General features: G+C 38.4%; 1 protein-coding gene and 1 long non-coding RNA gene across 3 annotated transcripts; both read left to right on the top strand.

The window, feature by feature from the left end:
- Nucleotides 1–1,082: 1,082 nt before the first annotated feature.
- Nucleotides 1,083–22,466, top strand: ddhd1a (DDHD domain containing 1a). 2 transcript variants are annotated; one of them, XM_085143425.1, is made up of 14 exons: nt 1,083–2,347; nt 3,600–3,776; nt 8,475–8,576; nt 11,540–11,668; nt 12,671–12,818; nt 14,883–14,992; nt 15,219–15,325; nt 15,414–15,676; nt 16,478–16,553; nt 16,783–16,932; nt 17,697–17,761; nt 17,859–18,031; nt 18,716–18,913; nt 19,782–22,466. In XM_085143425.1, the coding sequence occupies exons 1-14, from the start codon at nt 1,702–1,704 to the stop codon at nt 19,964–19,966; spliced, it is 2,529 nt and encodes an 842-aa protein (XP_084999551.1). In that variant the 5' UTR covers nt 1,083–1,701; the 3' UTR covers nt 19,967–22,466. The 2 variants fall into 2 exon arrangements, with proteins under 2 accessions (XP_084999551.1, XP_084999552.1); XM_085143426.1 differs by lacking the exon at nt 8,475–8,576 and having other exon boundaries at nt 1,084–2,347.
- LOC146496205 (uncharacterized) lies at nt 18,038–18,557 on the top strand. The gene is made up of 2 exons (XR_014871195.1): nt 18,038–18,268; nt 18,311–18,557. It is a non-coding gene; the product is annotated as an uncharacterized LOC146496205 (long non-coding RNA).
- Nucleotides 22,467–22,981: the final 515 nt, after the last annotated feature.

The following is a 22,981-nucleotide window of genomic DNA, read 5'->3' on the forward strand; positions in this document are numbered from 1 at the left end:
TTGATGAATTTATTTCAGGTTGTAATTTTGTTTGCCTCCACTCTGGTAACAGATGTGGCCAGAGGCCTTGTGCATTCATCTCATTCTCATCAGTGTGATATCTGTTTTATTTTTTTAAAAAAGAATGCAGCTAAATTAAAAAAACAAACAAAACTAAACTAACAGCATGGTACCAAGATTTCTGATTAGATACATTTAGCTTTAAGACTCCCTTGAACTCAGGGATGAAGTGATTAGAACTGATGGTCAAAGGTCAAGATCACTGATACTTTATATTATTAAAAAGAGATATGAACACCATACCTCTAAAAGATATTCCCACATGTATTATTTTGAAGATGGTGGTAGAGATAGCTGTGGACACATTGATGCAAAAAAAAAAAAAAAAATCATATATAGGTGTTCAAATGACTAGAGATCTGGTGACTGAAAGGCAGTCAGCAGGCACCATTTTTGTTGTAATTACTTTATTAACCTATATTTTGCTATAATTTTGCACAGACAACAAATAAGGCAACATCTGAACTCAGAGCCAGTGTAAATTAGCATAGACTTGTTCAGAGTGATGACCTGATGGTCCTCTTTCAGGATAACAATGGCCCCATCCACAAGGCACGAGGGGGGTACAGAATAGTCTGATGGATCTTAAAATTAGGTGACCTGCTATGTCCTTTTCAGTCACCAGATCTCAAGTCATTTGAACACCTATATATGATTTTTTTTCCTCTTTTTTTGCATTAATGTGTCATATGTGTCACACATATGCTTTTAAAGGGCCTTCAACACTGTCAACTGTTTCTATTAATATGTCCCTATTAATAGAATTGTTAATTGTGTATAGAAATGTGTTTTGAAAGTGTAAACTTGCTACAGTTCCTAAAGCGGTGACATTAGGAATCTCTTTAAAATGAACAAGTCTTTACTGTCATCTAGTGGGAATTAGAGCATTGTCATGATCATTGCAATAGACTCGTTCCCAACGGCTATTATAGGTTTCTATCTCCATCTAGTGCGCGATAAGAACAATTCAGTTTTTAAACAGAGGGCGGAGTGACGTAATGTTGTCACAGTTTCTACGTGCGCGTTCATGAATCCCGTGACCTGCTGTCAAGCACACGCATGCTAGCGCACTATGCGAGATTTGTTTGTCAACGAATGAATCGGAAATTCCACAGTGACCCGGAACACTCAAAGTATAGTGACGGTAATATTTACTCTTGTCAAGCAGCGTTACAGCAAGTCGATAACAGGAAAGTGGTTTGACATATTTTTATTTCACTTAAAGGACAAGAAAACTCGTTTCTCGTTTTATCGCTGCAGATTCGTTAATACGCAATTCTCCGAGTTCTCCAGCCGGTATTAGCTTAGCCAGCTAGCAAGCTGGGCTAACAAGGTGATGTAGCGACAGCTGTGGTGCGCTCAGGAAATGTGATGGAAGTTGGTCTAGGCGTGTTTCTTTATGAAAGTTTCATTTTTGGACTAATATGAAGCCTGACGATAGCTGCCGCGGAGCAGTAACCGCTTTCTGAAGGTGCAGTGAGCACAGCGCTGAGGTCGGGTTTCTTGGATAGTTATGAGCAGCATCAACATTACAACCAAAATCCCTCCATTAAGCTCTTTTTATACTAAAAGGTTAGCGCTGACACTACCGGCAACAAAGAGTGGGTTTTGAGAAGCGATGTGTTTTTGTGCTGTCACGAGATGAGTCTCGACGATGAAACACTGCAGGCTGGGATGTCCTCAGTCCAGTCGGGACTGGAAGGGCAGCTGCCGCTTTTACACGCCAGACATCACAGCGCTCAAGGCGGTCTGGTGTTGGACCTGAATTCCCAGGAAGACTACCTCAGCAGCAGCTCTCCTGAGTATGACAACTATGGGAATAACACCGGTCCTCTGTTCGAGAGGAGAAAGAGATCTAGATCCAACAGCTCCAGACATAGATTCAACGAGGTGGTCACGGAGCTCGGTCCGGAGGAAGTGCGGTGGTTTTACAAAGAGGACAAGAAAACTTGGAAGCCCTTTTTGGGCCACGACTCACTTAATATTGAGCTAATGTTTCGGAAGTACTGCGAGCTGAACCCCGGTGCAGCATGCCCCCAGGCCAGTGGAGGAGAGGAGGAGAGCGGGTCTAGAGAACTGGAGAGCAGAGGAATGAACGGTGCAGTGCCAGCAGAAACGAGGACCAGCAGTGTGCACGCAGGCCGCGGGTCCTTGGACACATCCACCGTGTCCTCTGATGAGAGGGACGCTGAAAGCATTGAACTTAATGTAGAGTCAGTGTGTGTGCGAGGAGGACTCTATCAGGTTGATATAATACAGAGACAATGCTATCCTGTCTACTGGAAACGTAAGTATAAACACCCCAATGCAACCCAAATTAAATCACCTCTGCATCAGTCACATGTAAAGTAGCTCCTGGTAGAGAATAAGAAACACAACTTATATTAGTCAAACCTCACGTAGAGGTTATGAAAACTACAGAGATCTGCAATATATTAGCTGCCAAAACACTAAACACTGTTCTGTAAAAGGTTCTAGTTTAAATGTTAAACCTGTAGCTGAGTATGCATTTTCTGTAGACACTTACTGTAGACTGCATTGTTTTCTTTTTTTTTTTTGTTTTCTTGCAAGCTAAGTACTTCATCTGGCCTTTTTTTCTGGATGTCAGTGTATTGAGCTCAGCTGATCTGCATTAACTAATTCGTGGATATTTCCAGGAAAAGGCAGGGAACAAAGGAAGGCAGTTGCTATAGCGCTTCGGAAAACCTGACCTGAATGAATAGGCTTCATGGCTAACTGGGTCTTTTGAAGCTTAATTTCAAATGACATTTACAGAAGAGGTTATTTTCACAGTTGTTGATGCTGTGGATGTATTGAGACCCTCTCTGTACTCTTTCAGCGTGGTCTGCAGGCTACGTTAACAGTTAAGAATGTGAAATAGATACTAAAGGAGGACGTTTGAATAGTCATCCAAAGCATATCAGTTCACAAGTGAGAGATTAGTTTACACAATGGAACATGTATAAAGGTCATTAATATACTATAAGATAGAAAACATCAGAATGTTTTGAAAATTAAAAAATAAAAATCAAGGTTGTGTTAAATAGTTCTTAGCTTTAGTTTGGCATATTGCCGACAAGCCTAACAAACTTACTTGACTGAACTGTACCTACTGTCAGTCTATGTGTCTACATTAGCTTTAGAAAACTTTTGTCTTTAAATAGAAATAGAAATAGACAGACTTTGAACAGGCTCACTCTGTAGAGAGAGAGAAGTTCTCTTTCTAAGGCAGCCTAATTTAAGATCCTACACTCTTATTCACCACCAGAGAATTACTTAATGATGTCACTCAAGACTGTAATCAAACATGGCCTCTCTGCATTAACCACTGAGACTTTGCCCCCCAGGATTTGTCAGACTTGTTGAGTTACAACGAAAGGATTCAGTTTCCAGAAACTGACTTACTTTCATTTCTACTTGCTAAATAAAGCAATATATTTATTCCTTACCAAAAATTGAAATTTCATGATTCCCATCCATGCAAGGAGCTATTTGTTTTGTTTTGGATCTGATACTAGATAATGGCTGTTGTCCTACAGAACAAGACCATATCCCAGTGATGAGAGGCCAGTGGTTTATCGATGGTACTTGGTTGCCATTAGATGAAGACGAAAGCGACCTCATCGAACGGGAGCACCTTAACCATTTCCGTGGGCAACACGTGCAGGATACCTTTGAGATGGATTTGGTTCCCAGGACCATTGATAGTAAAGATGGTGAGCACTGGGGAAGGGCAAGGGCAGGACAGCCTTAACCTTGGTGCAGTAAATTCTGTAATATAAAGTGTTTAAAGACAAAAATGTGTTAAAGAACACAGCACTGAAGCATCCATTCTTATAACTAACACAGTAAATGAACTTATTAACTAGATCATAGCTTAATCTGATGCTGATTGTTGCAATAGCCAGAATGTCGTTGAGTAATAACCTTCCAATGCATCTACTGATGACTGCGAATGCAAGTGAGAAGATTAAATGCTCTCATAGCCATTGCTGGTTATAAATTCCTTCAAAAAGTAAGTCAGTGAAAAACGCACCAAATCTTTACAGTGAAACTAGAATAAAAGTAACCAGAGTCATAAATGAGCAATTTTGAGACAGCTCAAAGTTGCTAGTGTAGATGCACACTCAGTTGAAATGAATGAGGCAGGTGTGTCCATTCATGTGGGTGTAGGTTTTGTCATGTCACCCTTCTAGTATATAGCAGGTGCAACTCGTACATTCTGGCTGGTCCTCCTCTGAGGGCTGGCTCAAGCGAAATGTAGCAGCATTTAGCTGTGAAAGGCAATAAGAAAGGGGTTCTTTGATTCAGCAGTCTCCTTTACGCAGCCAGATCTACAGGACCTTCACTGGTGATAAGTGTGTGGGTGTGTGATAAATAGAGCAAAAGCAGAGAGAAAAGCATGCAGCAGCTGATAAAGATGGTGGGAAAAGTTTAGTCTTTATTGTAAAAACAAGACTCACAATATCACCAAGGTAATCTGGGACTTGTGTACTACATTACATACCTTGCTTCAGTCTTAGTGACATTACATGTCACTAAGACATTACATGTCACTATCTTTCTTCAATTTTTATTTAATCTCAAGACATATAAGAGAAAACAATATAAAGTCGCTCATGTTTGACACGCATTGTGTACACGGACGCTAAGAGATTTAGAAGTATATGGATGCAAGTGTATAAAGTCTTAGTGGAAAGAGGGCTCAAAGTCCAGTTATTTGCAAGGTGAGAGAAATAATGTACAGGGCCCCACAAATTGGTTTTGTGACACTTGGCAGACTCTCCATTACTCAATGCGCAGATCATAAGACCTTAAATTTAACTTGTCTAATGTACTACTGCAAGGGAAAATAACCTACTCACCCTTTGAAAGCCATACGTAAGATATATATGCTAATAAAACCTAAAGAGCCATCATTTGCATGTGCATTCATGTAGTGCGTATCTTGGCAACGTTCAAGATCTGCATGAAAAAAAAAGTATTTTCCTCTTATATTTGTAAAAGCATGAAGGGAAAGTGAATGGTAGCTCCTGATAATTTACCTTGTTTGAGTTCCTCCTTCAGGCAGCTTTTAAAGAAATATGTTTTATCTTGAAACTAATCATTTGAAGCCCTGACAACATTAAGGGCTAGCACCACAATCTATAAATGTGTCATTAAATAAGGCAGCAATCCCTGACAGTACTGCAGTAAATACGTTCCCCAAGATATCGCTGTCTCCTTTACCTATTGCTAGTATTTTTATTGTGTTCCCTAGCTTAGACTAAATGTTAGTGCAGCAGAAGACATGGTAGGCATACCAGTATGCTCTGCAGGTACATCGTCATCAGTGTGGTGCAAGTGCAAAATATGGGCTGATATACTGCTTCTGCTGGTTCTTCTTAAATAATAAACAAGGAAGAGTTAAATCTGATGTGTCACCCATGCGTGATATGGTGTATTTTATGAAGTGAAGATTCATTGTGATTTTTACTAGGGGTGGGTTTTTATAATCGATTTATCGATTAAAATCGATTCTTGCTTGGATAACGTAAAATCGATTCATTAAAATCCTGAATCGATTTTTTAATATGAATTTAATATATTTATATATATATATTTTGCCCGAAATGCCAGAATCTTTCAACAACCACCAAACAGCTAAAACAGTAAATGAGAGCAGGAACACGGATTCTGCACAAAGATGTAAACACACAGCGCGGACCTGCCGACGGATCAGAATCAGTGAGATGTTGCCTTTCTCAGCTGACGGTCGGGGCTGAAAGCCGACAGCTCGCTGATTCTGATCCGTGGGTCCGCGCTGTGTGTTTACGCCCTTTTTGCGCTGATCATAAAGCTGTTAGTTTTATCTCTCTCAATACTGACCGAACCAGCAGCAAAAGAAGATCCAAACTACGCTTCACATAAACATCGTCATGAATTCCCTCTGACTTTTGCTGTTTTGCTTCCACCACGTTAAAATCACACTTCATGCACAGCTCTCTCTCTCTCTCTCCCTGTCTGTCTGTTTTCTGCATTATTCGCTTGCTTGTTACGCACAAGTCTACCGTTGTTTATAGCGCTGTCGCCGACGTTTTTTTTCTTTCGTTTTACATACTTCCGAAAAGAAAACCTAATTTCTGCCGTTCAATATTGAACAAATTTCAACTTTTTAAAATTATGCAAAATGCAAAACACTGTGTCTCTAATAAAACCGCTGTAACTTCAGAGGTAACGTTCATGTGTTGATTAATGGTTTTCTTTCGTTTTTGATGTACTGCAGAATATTTTTATTAAATCCCAGGCCAGGAAAATCGCCTTCATGTTTTTCTGTGTTTTATCTTCAGCTACTTTGACACAAAGGCATCTGCTGTGATGCTCACACCTTTGATAAAGTCTGGAAAGTGTCAGCTTCCTTTTTATAGATACAAAAATATGTAAATGTACTGATCTGAATTATAATATTTCTGACTGTCAAAATTTCCCAGATTCAAATCGAATTGAATTGAATTGAATTGAATCGAATTAAATCGAATCGTGGATCGAATCGATTCGGGACCTTGTGAATCGGAATTGAATCGATTCTAGAAATCAGTGACGATACCCAGCCCTAATTTTTACTGTTATAGAAAATGAAACAGTGGCGTCACCCCCTATTATTATTTTTTTATTGTTACCGTTTGACACTTTCTTCAAAGAGTGCCTGCTGTCATTTGAGTCTTAAGCTGACAGGAATCGCAGATGGTGATCACTGGTGTAAGCCAGTAGTAAAAACTATAGGGCGTGTCCAGTATGTCAGCCTTAAAATACGTCAGGGAAAAAAACAAAGCGTGCAGGCTGGACACTGTCATCTTTGAGCAATGCAGTTTGTGTCGTTTGACGTAGGCAAGCCTCATAAGTTAGTTTGTGTGCTGCATATTCTGCTACATTTTATTAAACACCAGAGTGTAGGAACACCATGGGATAATTAATGACTGATACATACTTAAAAGAAACAGAAAATTCACACTTAATAACAGCGCACATTTGACAGATGTATGGTACTGACTTGTGCTTAGGATACAAACAAGTCTTGAAGTCATTTGGCAGGAAGAGTCAGTTTTACAGTGTTTACATTCACAGCCTACTGTAACAAAGAGTTGGTAAAGGGATTTGTTTTATCTTATCCGCCAAGATAGTTTTATATTATATGATGCAGAACAGATGAAGGTTATCAGTTCACTGTGACCTGTTTGGACTGCTTCTTCTCATACTCGGTATCTCAATCATAAGGAACCACTTAGTTATGAATGGATCCATCAGTGCTGTAATGCCCAAATGCACATTACTGGTAGCTTTTATAACAAAACCCTCCCATACACTCAGCAGTTCTGTCCTCCACAGCTTTTCACCTCTACCAGTATTTGCAAGTCTGATGTCTATGTTGTCTTTGATTGAATGTTTTAGTGAGACATGTCTTGTGCACTTGCTGATTTGATTAACAAATTTGAGAAAGCCTACATGTTTGTGGAACTAATTTTGTCACGTAGCATTTTTCTTACTAATTAAAATACTAGCATAAATTTAGTAATAAAATCAATAGAGAAAAAATTACCCAGTCATGATAAAATATTATGAATAACCAAGTTTTAGTTTCTATCAAACAGTTGACATACAGTATGTGTGTGGTTTCATATGGCTGTTTTCACAAGCTGACACTCATTTATTGAAGGAGAAAATGAAATTAGATCAGTCGTCCAATAAGATATGGCAGTAAATTATCCTCATTCTCACCACTTCTAAGCACTTGCAATTAAACTAAAACACCTACTTATCTCTAACTAATTAAATCATATACAAAGCAATTAGATTATTCACAGTGGAAAGAAATACATCTTCTAATCTGTGCTGCTCCAGGTAAGGGAGGCATTGGAGATAATCTCCCAGATACTTATTCAGAGCTCTTTGTAAAAATGTAGTCAGTAGGTTGGTTTCAGCATCACCTCCTCAAAATGGTTATAAATAGGAACGTATGAATTATTCATTTAGTGAAATGGAAAAATAAGTACTGTTAATGCTGTTAGACGTGAACTTATGTAGTACACGTAAACAAAAAGAAATAATGGGGATTTGTAGCCTGTATAGTCAGAGTCATGACATGTGTAGATATTCTCTGTACTTCTTTGATAAGTGTTAAAATGTCGTCTATAGCACATGTCAAACAGTGCTGCATTTTCAGCCTGAAGGCTCACAATAAGTTTGCGTTGTATCAGGACATTTCAAATAGCCACCAGGTCGCTGCGGTAACCAGCGCAGACTCTTAGTCTGTCCTGGTTAAAGTGGTAACCTGACTGCAGCACTACTTGATAGAGCTACTTGTTCAAGATTGATGACAGCAGTAGTCTGTGTGACACCAGGGTAATGGCCATTACTCACTCACTGTTGGTTGTTAGTTCTCTCCCACCTGCCCCCTTTCTACCTCCCTTTTCTGTTCAAATGGAGTGGATATCAGACGAGTACTAAACCTACATGTCACAAGCGCAAACGCTGCCAAGGTACTGTAAAATACAATTTTATTTTTTCTTCCCCCTAAAAAATCTGGTGTATTAGATCTAGCTTGTATCCCCTTCTTATAGCAGCTTGGTCTCTTTGGAACTTGAGTTTTCTTTCTTGTGTGTTTCAAACTTTGAAATAATTTGACTATTTAAAAGCTAGACCTAGGCTCAGTTAGCAGATGTTTTAAAGGAATTTAGGCTGCTTTCTGTGTTGCAGCCTTAACTGGGCCTAGTTGCTAGAACATCTTCCTTTGTGCATATACTTAGAGTTTTGTGCTATAGTTGTTAGCATTGCTGCTTTTTGGGGAATCCTGCATATGTGTCTTTCATCTCCTTGCTGGAATAGTGAGTAGACAACAGGGTTCACTCAACTACCAGAGCAAGATCCCTAATCCCTAATAAATAAGCTAGTCTTCAAAAAAGCCTTTTGAAGGCTTTTTGCTGTCTTTTAAAAAAACAAAAACGAAAAAACTCCTTTCCTCTCCGTTTCTTACTTACTCTTTCTTTGCTCTCTTTATCTCTGGCAGTATGACTGTACCATTAATGAACCACCATCACAAGCTCCCACTTTAAGGGCCATGAACAAAGCTCTTTGTTGAGACCCAAGCACAATTGATGAGCCAAACAGAGAAGCCATTTATGAACAGTTACTATTATAACCCTTAACAGTTTCTTTCAAGTCCATCACTGTCCTAGTTCTGGATTTATTGAATAGAGAAGTCCTGGGGTCTGTGTCCTCATCTTCTAGTAAATCTGAAGCAGCCGATCTAAAGCCTAGTTGCTATAATAAAACGAAAATTGGATTGTCTTTGCTGCTCTGAGGCGGCCCTGGATGAAAGGAATCTGTTATTTTTGTCAAGACATAGTCAAGAAAAAAGTTGAAACTTTTCGTCAGGAACAAATGTCACAGTCCCAGGCCAGTTTATTTCATTTTATTTCAATTTTGCCTTTCATTCCTATTCCCATTATTTATTTATTTTTTACCTCTCTCCAGATTTGAGATTCTTGCATACATGAAGTTTCTTTCTTCGAGAGTTTCCCCAGTTCCTTCACTCCTTGCCCATCCCTGTATAACACATAATCTCATCCTGTGTCTCTTGGTAATTCTTGACAGGCTGTTAGAGATCTAGCTCAGCGAGTTCTTTTTTTTTGTTGGTTGTCTGTCTGTCCATGTGTACATTTTGATCCCCTCCTCTTTTACCTTCATTTCCTTACCTGCTGCCTTTCACTGTAAAACAGGAAGTGTTATTTTACAGCACTAAACATCAGTCAACAATTTTCACTCAAACTTTTGATATTAATAAAACCAGAAAAGTGGAAAAGTTAGGCATACTTCCTAGTTTTTTCCTGTTATTAAGTATCTCCTGTTTTACTGTGGATTTGGCTACAGATAAGTCTCAACAGTTTGAGTTGGCCTCAAACTAGTTTGTTTAGAACTGTGCAGCTCTTATAGCAAATGCCACCCTCCTTTTCACCTGTATGGTGTCTTCTGAGTACAAAGATATGAGGTAAGGAGTCTGTTTGAGATGAAACCAGCCTGGTTGGCAAAAGGCGCTCTTCTAAGAAGAACTGCTCATTTCCCTTTCTTGTTGATTACTGTCAGTATTTGGTGATGCAGTTTTAAAATGACCGGAAATATATGTGACAGAGAAAACTTTCTAAGAATTGCCTCAAATGGAAAGAATGTCACAAAGAACTATTTTTTTTTATCTGCCAAATAAAAGTGACAACCTGTCACTTTGCCTGTTCTTTTCAACAAACATTTCTTTTTTTTAATCTCTACAAGCTATCCTCATTTCTTAGAGGCAGTCATTCAGTTTGGGACTGGTTACATTCAAAGTGAACAGGTCTTTGGTACAGTTTAATAATGGCTTGTCATCACATTACCCATAAAGCAAACCTACCCACAATGAAGGTATCCTGCCAAGCAACGGTAGACCAGTTTAACAGGTGCATCAGCACATTTTACATTCAGGTGTATTAGAGGGAGCTGATAAATTCTCAAATTTATTGACAGATGTCTTATTTACTATTTATCTTTCCATTTTGCTAGGAATGTTTAATTAATAAAAATCTGGAAATGATGCATAGTTGTGACACAGTACTCTGTTATTAAGTAAAAACTGCATTTAAACTTTAAGAAATTAGATTCTCTGCGTAATAGTAATGCAGTTCCATTTTTCCCCAGGGTCTGTGTGACCATATTAAGAGTTTGAAACTAGAGAACATAATCTGGAAAATGGCATTTTTCCAAGTACTATACTTTTTTGTTCTTAAGGGTTTTAATTCCCAGTTTGGTTCCGAGCAATGTGAAAAAATGTGACCTTCAGCTGCTGTACAATAGTGTGTGGACCAGACAATGGACTGTGCACTTGACCAGTGCATGAGTTTTCCACCAGTCTTGTTCAAATTAATTTGATTGCACAATGCACTTAAAGGACAGAGACATAAATAACTGTTGATGAACCAGTCTCACCTATTGCTCTTAGCTTCTGTAGCAAATGGTGCCTGCTCTCTAGTCTACCTCTGCTCTTACTTGCTCTAGTCACTGCATTACACTTTGAATTGAGAACCAGGAGAAAAAAAATAACAGTAAGAGAACTAAATGTAGATATCAGTACCAAATATATCTTCAGCTGATGATGCACAAGCAGGGCAACGAGCCAGAGCTGAAATCTGCAAACATAATTTGTGTTGGTTTGATGTGGTGTTTTTCTGTCTGCAGATCAATGCTCTATGCTGCATTTTATCAAGCCGTTAGACTAGTTTGTTCCTACTTTTGCTGATTTGCGCCACATTCCTAATTACTGCTTTGTAAATTTGATTTATTTTGATTTTTCCTGTTACCTTAGTTTTTCCTTCTATTCCCCCCCACCTCCCCCGCCCCCCAAACAATCTCCTTGTGTCCTTTCTTTCCTCTAACTGTTCATGTACTCACTCCTCTCTCTCACTGCCCCCTGCAGCCATCCATAGTCTAAAGCTGAGTCGATCACATGTGGATTGGCACAGCGTGGACGAGATCTACCTCTACAGCGATGCCACAACTTCCAAAATTGCAAGAACAGTCACCCAGAAACTGGGCTTCTCCAAAGGTCTGTAACCACTTAAGGTTTCCTTTATTTATTTAATAGCATTTCTGATGAAAGCATGGTACAGAAACTCATCATATCTGCTTAAATGATTTCAAACTACAATTACTAGGATCCCTTGACTTTACATGCATGTGTTGTACTGTGTGGTATTCAGCCGACACTAGCTTGCTAACACATTGTTATGGTAAGCATATCTGCTAAAGGTTAGCATGAAGTAACTGACTCAAGCCTTACAGATTTCAACATGCACACTTGCATAGGTGGAGATAAATTTAAGTTTATCCTCTTTGCTAATGATATGCCTATAAAATGTGTGAAGCCAAGTGTTTAGTCAGAAAATCGAATTGATTTCCTATTTTGTGAGCTTGAACAAGCGTCTCGTCCAGTGCACAAAACGACCTGTATATTAATGCATTTGTAGTTTGCATCAGGTATTTAAACACAGTGTCCTAACTGGATTAGCCCAGGAGGTCACTCTGTGTCCATCTGCCAAGTGCTTAAAGGGCCCATGTGCTACTGAAAAGATGACAAAAAGCAATTGATGTTTGATCCGGATGGATGACTCTATTCTGATCTACAGTCTCCAAGCCCTAAAGCACATTAATCTCTCCTGCTTTCAGGTTATTGGATAAGATGGACCTGGTTATTTCAATTTTACCTGAGATGTTCATTTAGTGCTAACCAGGCAGCAGTCCAGTAGATTCTATTACCCTGCTGTGTAACACATGACTAGACTAGATTATAGATTCTAAATAAGGTGACACACTTGGCCCCATTGACACATTGGCAGCCAAAATCACAGCAGGGTTCCCAGGTTTCACCTACTGGCCTCTTTGGACTCCATCACTGCAGCTTTTTATAGCTTTCTGGTGAACATAGTTGTAATGTGTTTTTAAATAATGTTCTACATAAAACACTAAGTTTAAATAGCTGTTTTTTTTTTCTTTTTAAAGCTTGCTTTTGTCAAATGAAACTCCAACCCCATCCTTATTTGTCTTTTAGCCTCAAGCAGCGGTACGCGGCTCCATCGGGGTTATGTTGAGGAGGCCTCACCTGAGGACAGACCCCCTCAGACTACGCACATTGTCTTTGTGGTTCATGGCATTGGACAGAAGATGGACCAGGGGCGCATTATTAAAAACACTGGAATGTAAGTTGATACCTGTATGTTTGTTCTTTTTATGATAGCAGTACTTTCAATTTCATTCCAATGGAATCGGAATAAAATTGAAACCTAGTATAGATGAACTCAAAGGCATTGTAAGAAAAGTCTTCCTGGGACGTACTGTGGTGTAATGTTGGAACTGTCAAAGTTCATGTTCTCTCTGCTAAAAACAGACAAACAGATTTTGTTGTGGTTTTTTTGTAATGTGATATGATGGATTTGACATATACCTGACACATACCTGTCTGTCTTCTTTTGTTGCCAATTATGTAGCTAGTGCATTTCTGAAGTGTCAGAGTGCATAACTGAAGCACTGTTGCATGAGCATATTGCTCATGCAACAGTATCCTCTAAATCATTCAGTTTTCCCCCCTCCACTCCTGCAGACTTTGTTTTCTTCTCCTGAATGATCTCATTTTCTCTACCCATCTTTCTCACTCTTGGTCTGCTCATGTCGTTCTGTTACTTTACACTTGCATTGTTAATGTGTGATCACACAGTGTACCAAACCTTAAAAATAACACACATAGACACAGCAGAACAGGGAAATGCAGTTCTATAAAAGTAAGTAAAGAAAAATGACAGGATTCATGTTGCAGAATAAAACCAGCTGTTTCCAGGACTGGAAACATAGGCAAAAATGTGGTTACAGTTTTTGCCCATGTTTGCAGTCCTAATCAGTTCCTAATCAAGTCGTGCCATTCTGTCTCAGTGTTTTATATACTCATTGGTTATATAACCTTCATCTGTCCAGATTTCATGCCAGTGGGAAGATGTAACTCTTTTATTTGGATCTTCTATAGAGCACTCGACACATAAAAACAAAACAGTCAGCTTGATGCTGTGTTGATACGTTACTAGAATAAGCCTGCTGAGTTTCTTTTGTCTTTCAAAAGTTATATCTTGTTATAAATGTTATAATTTACAATCGAAAATTGTAAATTATGTAGAGCTTAAAATGTCAGTGCACAATAGACACTTCTGTCTATAGAAATCTGATAAAGTAAGTTATCACAGCATCAGTTTCTCTTTTAAACTCACTGAAGTTCAGCTGTGTATACAGTATTGATCATATGTGGCTTAACCTAGATGCAGTCCTTTCATATGTCTGTTTTTATCTAAAGGAATAACTGAATTAGCCTTGGACCATAGGTGTGGAAGCTTTAATTACACTTGTGCAGAATTGTGCAGAATAGTGTCACAAACTAAGGAGTTAAAGCAGATAAAGTACAGAGTCAAGCTGCAATGTAAATGTTTACTGTAAACATTTCTTCTATCTCCATGTAGATTATAGCGCACACACTTTCTCAGCCAAGAGAAACAATCATCCTGAAAACTTGATGTATTTGTTTGGTTTTTGGTTGCTTCTTTTTACCTGAAGTAATATTAGGTATTTGTCTTTTCAGTGTCTTACATGTATATTGATGAAGCAAATTGTGGTGAGATTTTGCAGTTACAATGTCCTAAGACAAAGTCAGACAGTGTAAACTTGCTAATCCTCAAATGCCAAACCTGACTGTCTTCATTAAAGCCAATCTAAAAGCAAGGAAAACCTTACAAAACTTGGGAAAGCTATAAAGCAGCACTCAGACCTTTGAGCATTTCCCCTACACACAGCTGAAAGTCCTGTCAAAACCTGCATTAGGTGCTCTATTCACAGTGCAGTCATTTAAAAGCCTCTCCCAACCTCCATTTATCCATGTCAACAACTGCCTCACCCGTCTCTCTTTGTGTATTTAGTGTATCCTGCAAGCTAATGGTGCCCCATATAGGGCTAATAGCAGTGTAGCCTTTGTATGCATGCTGCACAAGGGAAGCAGCTGCATCAGTAAAATGGACATCATTCTTTTCTGTCTGACAGTCGTATGACTGAGACTATATAGATTTAGACTTCGAATCTGTCGTTTTAATAAACTGCTCCTGAGACAAAGTGACAATGACATTGTTACTAAACAGCATATTCCCAAATGCACTCTTAAGTCCTTCAGTTGTATATCTGCAATATTGTTGTTAAATACATTATATGCTGTTTTGTTATTGTATGTTTAGGTTGCGGGAGGGTGTGAGGAAGATGGAGGAGAAACACTTCTCAGAGCACAATGAGGAACATGTGGAGTTCCTGCCTGTCGAGTGGCGCTCCAAACTCACACTGGACGGAGGTGTGCATGCATGTTGTTATCTTTCCTGTAGTGCAGCTGTGCAGTCTGGACGGCAACTAGTGAAAATTCCTAAACTGGCTTCTCTGATATTGGCCAGGATTATTTGTTCAGCTAAATTATTCTGATCTTTTGTGGAAGAAATACATTTTTGATGACTACATATATGAACAATAGTCTGTTGTCGTTAGCTCTTTTTTTGTGCTCAGATGTGGGTATGTTTCTGCAGATACGGTAGACTCGATCACACCAGACAAAGTGAGAGGACTGAGAGACCTTCTCAACAGCAGTGCCATGGATATCATGTATTACAACAGCCCTCTTTACCGGGATGAAGTAAGAGTCATACAGATTCAGTAATTAGAGTCGCTGGTGCTCTCTCTTCATCTCTTCTCATTATTTCACATTCTCTCTCTCTCATCAGATTACCAAGGGTCTAACAGAGGAGCTGAACAAGCTCTACTCACTTTTCTGTTCACGGAACCCTGATTTCGAGAAAAAGGGTGGCAAAGTGTCCATCGTGTCTCACTCTCTTGGCTGTGTCATCACGTATGACATCATTACTGGCTGGGATCCCGTGCGGTTTTGTTTGCAGGAGCATCGCGTGGTGGAGGAGGACCTAGACCTTCGCTGGATGTCCTATGAAGAGAGGCACCTTTTAGAGCAGCAGAGGCAAACAAGGAACAGGTAGAGCTTTCCTTTGTAGGTTAATGACTCTCAGGGGCTGTATGTATAGTTGTGTTCAGTTCAGTTGTGTCTGTTTGGATCCTAAAAGATATGAGTTTAAAGCGGTTAATGTCAAGGAGCCTTGAGAATTGAGTTTTGATACATTAATGGCAACCCCCTCCCCAATTCAGCTTTGTAGTCGAATTAGATAGGTTAAATTTAACATGTTTATTAAAATATTTTTAAAAAAGAGCCATTCAAACTGAATTTTAATGAAAAGCTCATAATTAAATGTTTATTTTACCTCCAAAAATCTGATTCATTGAACTTTACTTTACTCCGAATGTTTCCCTTAATCATCTATGCCATAACAGTGACTCAGTGTTACTGTCACTCAGTTTATATCTTTAAATTTAACATCAAGCCTAGTGTGTGTGTGTGTGTGTGTGTGTGTTGGGTGGGCAGTTATGTATTTATTTAAAATACATACACCATGTGCTGCATGCTGCTCTTCTCGTGCCCTAGTTTTATTTTTGCTGTGTGTGTGTGTGTGTGTGTGTGCGCTGCAGAGTAATATATCTGCTGGCCACTGCCCGTCGCACTGTGTGCCATTATTGTGTGCACCATTAACTTTGTAAGACAAGAAAATGCTGTAATAAGGTTTATTGATCTGACTGAAAAGGGGACTTTTTGATGACTGGCCTCTTTTGTTAATGGGGCAATGGGTATCAATATTGAAAGAGATTTTCACGCTAGAGTTTAGAAGTTTCAAATTTCTTTATAAGGTGTAGTTTGGGCTTCTTTACTTGCTTCTTGTTGCAGGTTACAAGAGCTGGAAAATCAACTCGCCACACTCGAGGCCTCTAAACCCTCAGCCCCCCCAGCCCTCAAATTTAAGGTACTATATTGCTTTGTAAAATATCACTACTGTAATGTGTAAGAATCTTTGACAAACTTTTAGGTGTTAAACTAATGTTCTGTACTCCTAAAATAAATGAGTATATGTCCATATAGGAAATAAAACAGAAATTAAATGTGGCATTTACACAACAAATACATCCTGTCTGTATAAATACCAAAGACTTCCACATTTACAGTAAATAATCTTGGCACCTTTCATTTCTCAGGTAGAGAATTTCTTCTGCATGGGTTCTCCTCTGGCAGTATTTTTGGCACTTAGAGGAATCCGCCCTGGTACCAGTGTCCACCAAGACCACATCTTGCCCACCTCAATTTGTAGCAGGCTCTTCAATGTCTTCCATCCCACAGACCCTGTGGTCAGTACCCTTACTGTACCCATCACTGTCTTGTCCTTTATAGATGAGCAGGAAAGGAAATCGAGAACCGGTTCCCAGTAGTTCAGTTCCTTGGAATTATCGGTCTGCTTACCTATCACATCGGCTTATCAGTTTCATTTACACTACAAACAGCTGATTTCAGTTCATGCGTCCAAGGAGGAAATTAGTGGCACAGTTTACAGCATGGATATGGACGATACTTTAATTTTTATTTATATTCAGAACAAAAACAGCGGCATTATGCTGCTAACAGAACTTTGGGTCTTTGCAAGCATTTGCACAGACAGCATGCTAATGCTAAGCTAGCCAAAATCCCAGAGTGATGATAAAGCTTTTTTTTTTTTATAGCAGGTGCATTTTTCCCTTCAGATTAATCTGAATTGGCCTCCATTTGCTGTATTAAATATTAAAGTGAATATATTAGTTGATGAAATTGTTACATTTCAAGTTGATCAATCTCCATACAGCCCTACAGTAGTCCATCTTGACACTCTTGCTGCTCTGTGTCTGGGAAAGTGCACTTAAAGGATAAAAGTTATCTGTGAGAGCAAACTTAAACTCTGCTGGTGAGCACACGTTTTTTCTGAATGCACATGAAATGTGGTGGATGTAATGTAACTGTGCTTAAGTCAAGATTTAGTTTTGTCTGCATGAATTTAGAGCGCGCTTTGTTCTGAAGATTTTAGATTTTTTGTTTTTTCCACTGTGCAATGTCAATAACTGCTGTTTTACTGCCTTTTTAGGCCTACAGATTGGAGCCACTCATCTTGAAACATTATAGCAACATTGCACCTGTTCAGATACACTGGTAACAACCTGAATATCACCCTGCTACTCCTTGAATGGACTCTTAATATTTTATAAGTAATTATTCTCTGACTATTTGTGCTCTGTGTATTCATCAGGTGTAGCGCCACTAACCCCACACCTTATGATGAGATCAGGCCTACTTTTCTCAACCCTGTTAAAGATCCCACGTCGGATACAGAAAGCATCCCCAGCCCGAGTACATCACCTGTCCTACCCCGGAGGCACTATGGGGAGTCAATCACTAATTTGGGCAAGGCCAGCATATTGGGTAAGTCCAACACAAACTGAGCACATGTGTTTATGTTATTACAAGTGTTTGTTATCCAGCATCAGTTATACACTTTGAAAGAATTTTAAAATAATCTGTAAGGAAGTTTAGAGTAATGACTGTTCAGGAGTCAGTGTCTGTGGTTGTTCACTACTTCAGGATAAGATTAGATGAACCTGAAGGAACAGACTACTGTGGTAAAAGGTAATTGATGTGTTAGTCTGAAAAAATGCTTAAGTCAGTTTTCGCTCTTGAATTAATAGCCATGTGAATGCGAAGATCCAAGGATTTCCAGCTGAACTTTGCATTGTACTGAGATAATTTTATACACTTCACTCGTCTATGTTCGTAATACTGTCGCTGATCAGTGCAGGTTGTTGACTGTTCTTTTAATTTCTGATGACAACTATGTGCTCAGAGTGAGAGCTGGGAAAAAAAATCTCTGTGCTATTTGTACTCTGTAATTAATGAATCTATTTTATCCTAAGAGGTCGTTGTATGTAGGTAAGATGAAATTTTTTTTTTTTTTTTTTTTTTTTTTTTTAAATCACAGTTTTAGCTCCACAGTGCCATCAAGTGGAAATGATGGGAATATGCTCCTTTTGTAATAATGAATGCATTTATACTTTGAAATCATAATATAGGCGCTTTATCTTTATCTTCTGTCTTATTCCGACACTACAGGAGCAGCAAGCATAGGAAAGGGCATTGGAGGAATCCTCTTCTCACGTTTTTCCCGCTCCAACAGCCAGCCCTCAGTGTCTCTGGGACTTGAGGGTGGAGCAAGTGCTGAAGAAGAGGAGCAAAAGCGCACAGAAAGTCAGTCAGCATACGGTCTCTCTATGTTGACTCGACCCACCTCACCCACTGCTGACACATCCTGTAAGTTCACTTATCCCTCAAGTAATGTTTATATTCTTTTTTTTTTTTGGTTTGTAAACAAGGCAAAAACGTATATCATCCACATCCATCTGTTAACTTTCTTATTAAGCATTTTGTTTTTGAAATGGCACTGAGGTTCACTGTACTCAAGATTAGATTAAATCTAATTAAATTAGATTTAAAGATAAATAAATAATGCAGTAACATAGTTATAGTATAGTATAGTAATATAGTAATGTTTTTTTTGTTTTTATTTAAAAGAAAAGGATGTTTGTAGCCTCCAGAGAAAGTGACAAATGGACTACATCTGCATTCTTTCTCATGGCCAGCAGGGGGCGACTGCTCTTTGCATAAAGAAGGAGGATAGAGTAGATATCTATGAAAATAAACCTACTGTTCTCTTGATTGGTGATATGTGTGTTTAGTCTAAAAATATGAAAATGTGAAAAAATACATAAATAAAAATGATGTCTTCAAGGTCATGGTAGTTCTTTTTAGAACTGAAGAAGCTTCGCGGATGAGAGGTGATAGTCTAGTCACTTTCTTTCCAAGCTCCTTAGACTAAATAAAAATGATTTTTTTATTTGTAGTAAGTGAAGTTAACGGATACTGGATAAAGCAGAGTAATCTAGGGCATGTCTGCTGTGTGACGAACAAGGCACTACTATCAGCATGATGTGCCCTTGGTTTCCAGGCAGATTCACACTTTCACTCACTACATGCTCGGTCGACTAGATGTCAGTGTGACTATGGACATCTTTTATGTGCAGGCTATCGATGTCATGTGGTGTCTGTTTTTAATTATGTATTATTATGCATTTGTCTTGATACTTCCTGTTTCTACTCATTTGTTTTTTCTGTCTTGCAGTGGAGCTTGAGCGTCGCATTGACTTTGAGCTCAGAGAGGGTCTGGTGGAGAGCCGCTACTGGTCAGCAGTGACCTCACACACAAGCTACTGGTGCTCACATGACATAGCTCTCTTCTTGTTGACCTTCATATATAAACAGAAGGCGACACCCTCTAACCCAGCAGATACTCCGGATCCAGAGTGAGGCAGCATGCTTTTTAAAACAGAACACAACACTGAAAAGGTGAAAGCATTTCTTGTGACACATAAAGTGACTTTGTTCATTACTTTTTCTTGCTTACAAACTTTAATACACTAAAAAAAATCCTGTCTTTGTTTGGCTCCCGATCAAGCACTTTTAATACTTGGGAATCATTACTTACAGACTCAGAACTTTCTTCCAATCTTTTCATCTTTTTTGTTTGTTTTTTACATTCTGCACAATTGCTTACCCTGATGGTGGATCTGGTGGACCAGGAACTCTTATTTAGGAGCAAAAGCACTGATGCATAAGTGATTGTTGCACCCAGAGGAAGAGACTTCTAACTTCATTCCCAGTGTGAATTTCGACAGCTGAACTGTGTCTATCATGTCCATCGATTTCATGTAAAACAATACCTAAGTCAATTTGCTCGGCTACAGACTCGGTCTGAAACTTTAGGGCACATTTGACTAAGCCTCAGTCACTAAAGTGTCAAGTTATGTCTGATATTTTTGTTTGTTTGTTTTTCTCTGTCTCACACAAATGCGCGCACACAAACATAAAGAAAAGAACATTTTTGGCAAAGTTCTCTTCTTCAAGTTGAATATTTAGCTACTGCATGCTAAGAAACCCATGGGAGCAAACAAAGGCAATGTGTAATATATAATATTTCTTTACTTTCCCACATAAAAGACAGATAATGCATTATAATTAAATCATATTATTTTGGCAAATTATTATAATAATTATTATTTTGGTACTTTTTTCCCCTCTATTTTTTTTTTAATTTTCAATTATTTGAGTCTTGAAATAGAGTGCACCAAATACAGCCCAAGTAAAACACTAGTTTTATACTGCACAAATAGAGTATAACATTTTCCTTTGTGTTTAATCGTCGCAGATAAATAGTGCAGTACCAAGGGGGCAGATGTGTCTTATAAACACAGTGACTAAATTGTATTTACTTATTTTCTTACAGTGTAGAGATCTAAAGCATAGTCTAAAATCTAAATCTTACATACTCACTCAAAACAATATCACTATTTCATCCTCAATACAAGCTTCTATTTCGGGGATAACTTATGGAGATGATTTTTGCCCGCGTGGCTTTGTATTGATGAATCATTGGTACCAGATGTATTTTTTCTTAAAACAAATACAGAAATATTTTTTCCTAGTAACTTTCAGACACTTTGGGGATCTTAAACTGGATGTTACCTCAGAAAAAAAAAGGGATTTGAGCTTGTGGCCAAATAACTTGTATGTGTCACCTTTATTAGATGCCCTGCTCAATTAATGCTAAGGCAAAATTGTGGTTGGCCTGGAGTTAAAAAAAGTAGAGTAGATTATTTAATTTTTAAACGTTACCTTCATTATAAAAACGAATGTCTTGTTTGCCTTTTTTTTTTGTCCACAGTTCACACTTTGCTAGCTCGATCGTTTACTTACAAATTCAGTTGAAATTGAAAAGAAGGATAACAAATGATGGAAAATCATAAAATTATATATATAAAAATATAATAGTAGTACTGATGGGGGTTATTGTAGCTATAATTCCAAGTACTGATTCAGCACAAATTAGTGCTTACTCACTTTGCATGGTGTCAAATTAATAGTAAATGGATTGTTGGGACAAGAATAATGCAGCGTGCCAACACACATCTAAGAAACTTTATTCTGTCTAAAAACGTGTGATTGCTTTTGGCTTTTCTAATGAATAGATTTTATTTGCTGTAGATTATGAAATGAAACTGTCCTCGTAAATATTTATGTGACAGACGAGCCTTTCTGTCATTGTCAACTTTAACTTGTGTTCTGCTTATTGTAATGCAGTAATCAGTTGTTTTTGAATTTGTTATGGTGCAAGCTGCAGCTTTACTGTGCCACACAAGGGCTGTCGCTGACTGTTGTTTCTTTAACTTCTGTGTTATGTGTACAAAGGCCTACTGACTTAAACCAGGCTGCCTTGTGGAGATCACCTGATAGGTAACCAGGAAGTAGTGCAGAAGCTGGGTCTAATAAGGGAGGGGGATAGTTAAGTGTTACTGTATTTGATCTGGTGGCTCTTGAACATTCATGGGCTATAAATTGCACAGAAAATATTTTAACACAGCCCGTTTTTGACTTTTTATTTATTCTTTACTTCCCGTCTGTTACGGTGCATAAAACAATCTGGATATGTATTTCAAATACACAGTGCTGTTCTTGCTTTGCATTCATTGAGTCAAACATTGTGAGTTTCAACACAGCAAATACGTAGTTGTAACAATAACATTGTTTCTAAAACTTGTGTGAAAATTTGCACATTTTCATATTTAGGCTTATTTTCAAATGTGTCACAGGCAAGAAACTGGAGCGCATTAAAGATAATTTTGGTAAAATATGCTGTAAGTTTCACTGTATGAGATTTTGATGTTTGAATGACAACAATACTTTTTTTTTTTTGTCAAAGATACCACAAGTATCAGGGAAATGTCTGCTTGTACATGTTTTGTAGGTTCAACACTCTTGTCAATACCAGATTAAAGCCATAATTAAACAAACAGTTTAGCACAGGTGTCCACAGACCAGTAAAGACCTTATAAATGGCTTTCGGGGAAATGGATGTACATTAAAGCTCACTGTGGGTGTGTTGAATGAAATGGGATGATGAGGGATATGGTGATCTGGAGAAATGTCCCAGGAGCTGTGCAATAACTCATGCCTGTATTGGATTCTAACTGCCATCCAAAACACTGTATAAATGTCCTTTTTATAAAGTATTCCAATTTGGATGTAATCAGTACTTAATTAACTGTCTTTTTTTTCTTTCTTTTTTTACTTTTAATAATCAGAGGAAAATATTGAGATTTGAAACTTTTTTGTGGAGGAGGACGATGCTTTCATTTCTCACTTCCTGACTGAGGACAAAAGAAGCGTTTGTTCATCTGAAACTCAGACCAGATTCTTTCCGAGGCGCCCCCTGAAGTGAACAACAAAGCCGACTTATAGATTGTGAATAGCCTGCATTGTATTAAA

This window comes from Neolamprologus multifasciatus, chromosome 19 (assembly GCF_963576455.1).
Source record: "Neolamprologus multifasciatus chromosome 19, fNeoMul1.2, whole genome shotgun sequence".
NCBI classification, from domain to species: domain Eukaryota; kingdom Metazoa; phylum Chordata; class Actinopteri; order Cichliformes; family Cichlidae; genus Neolamprologus; species Neolamprologus multifasciatus.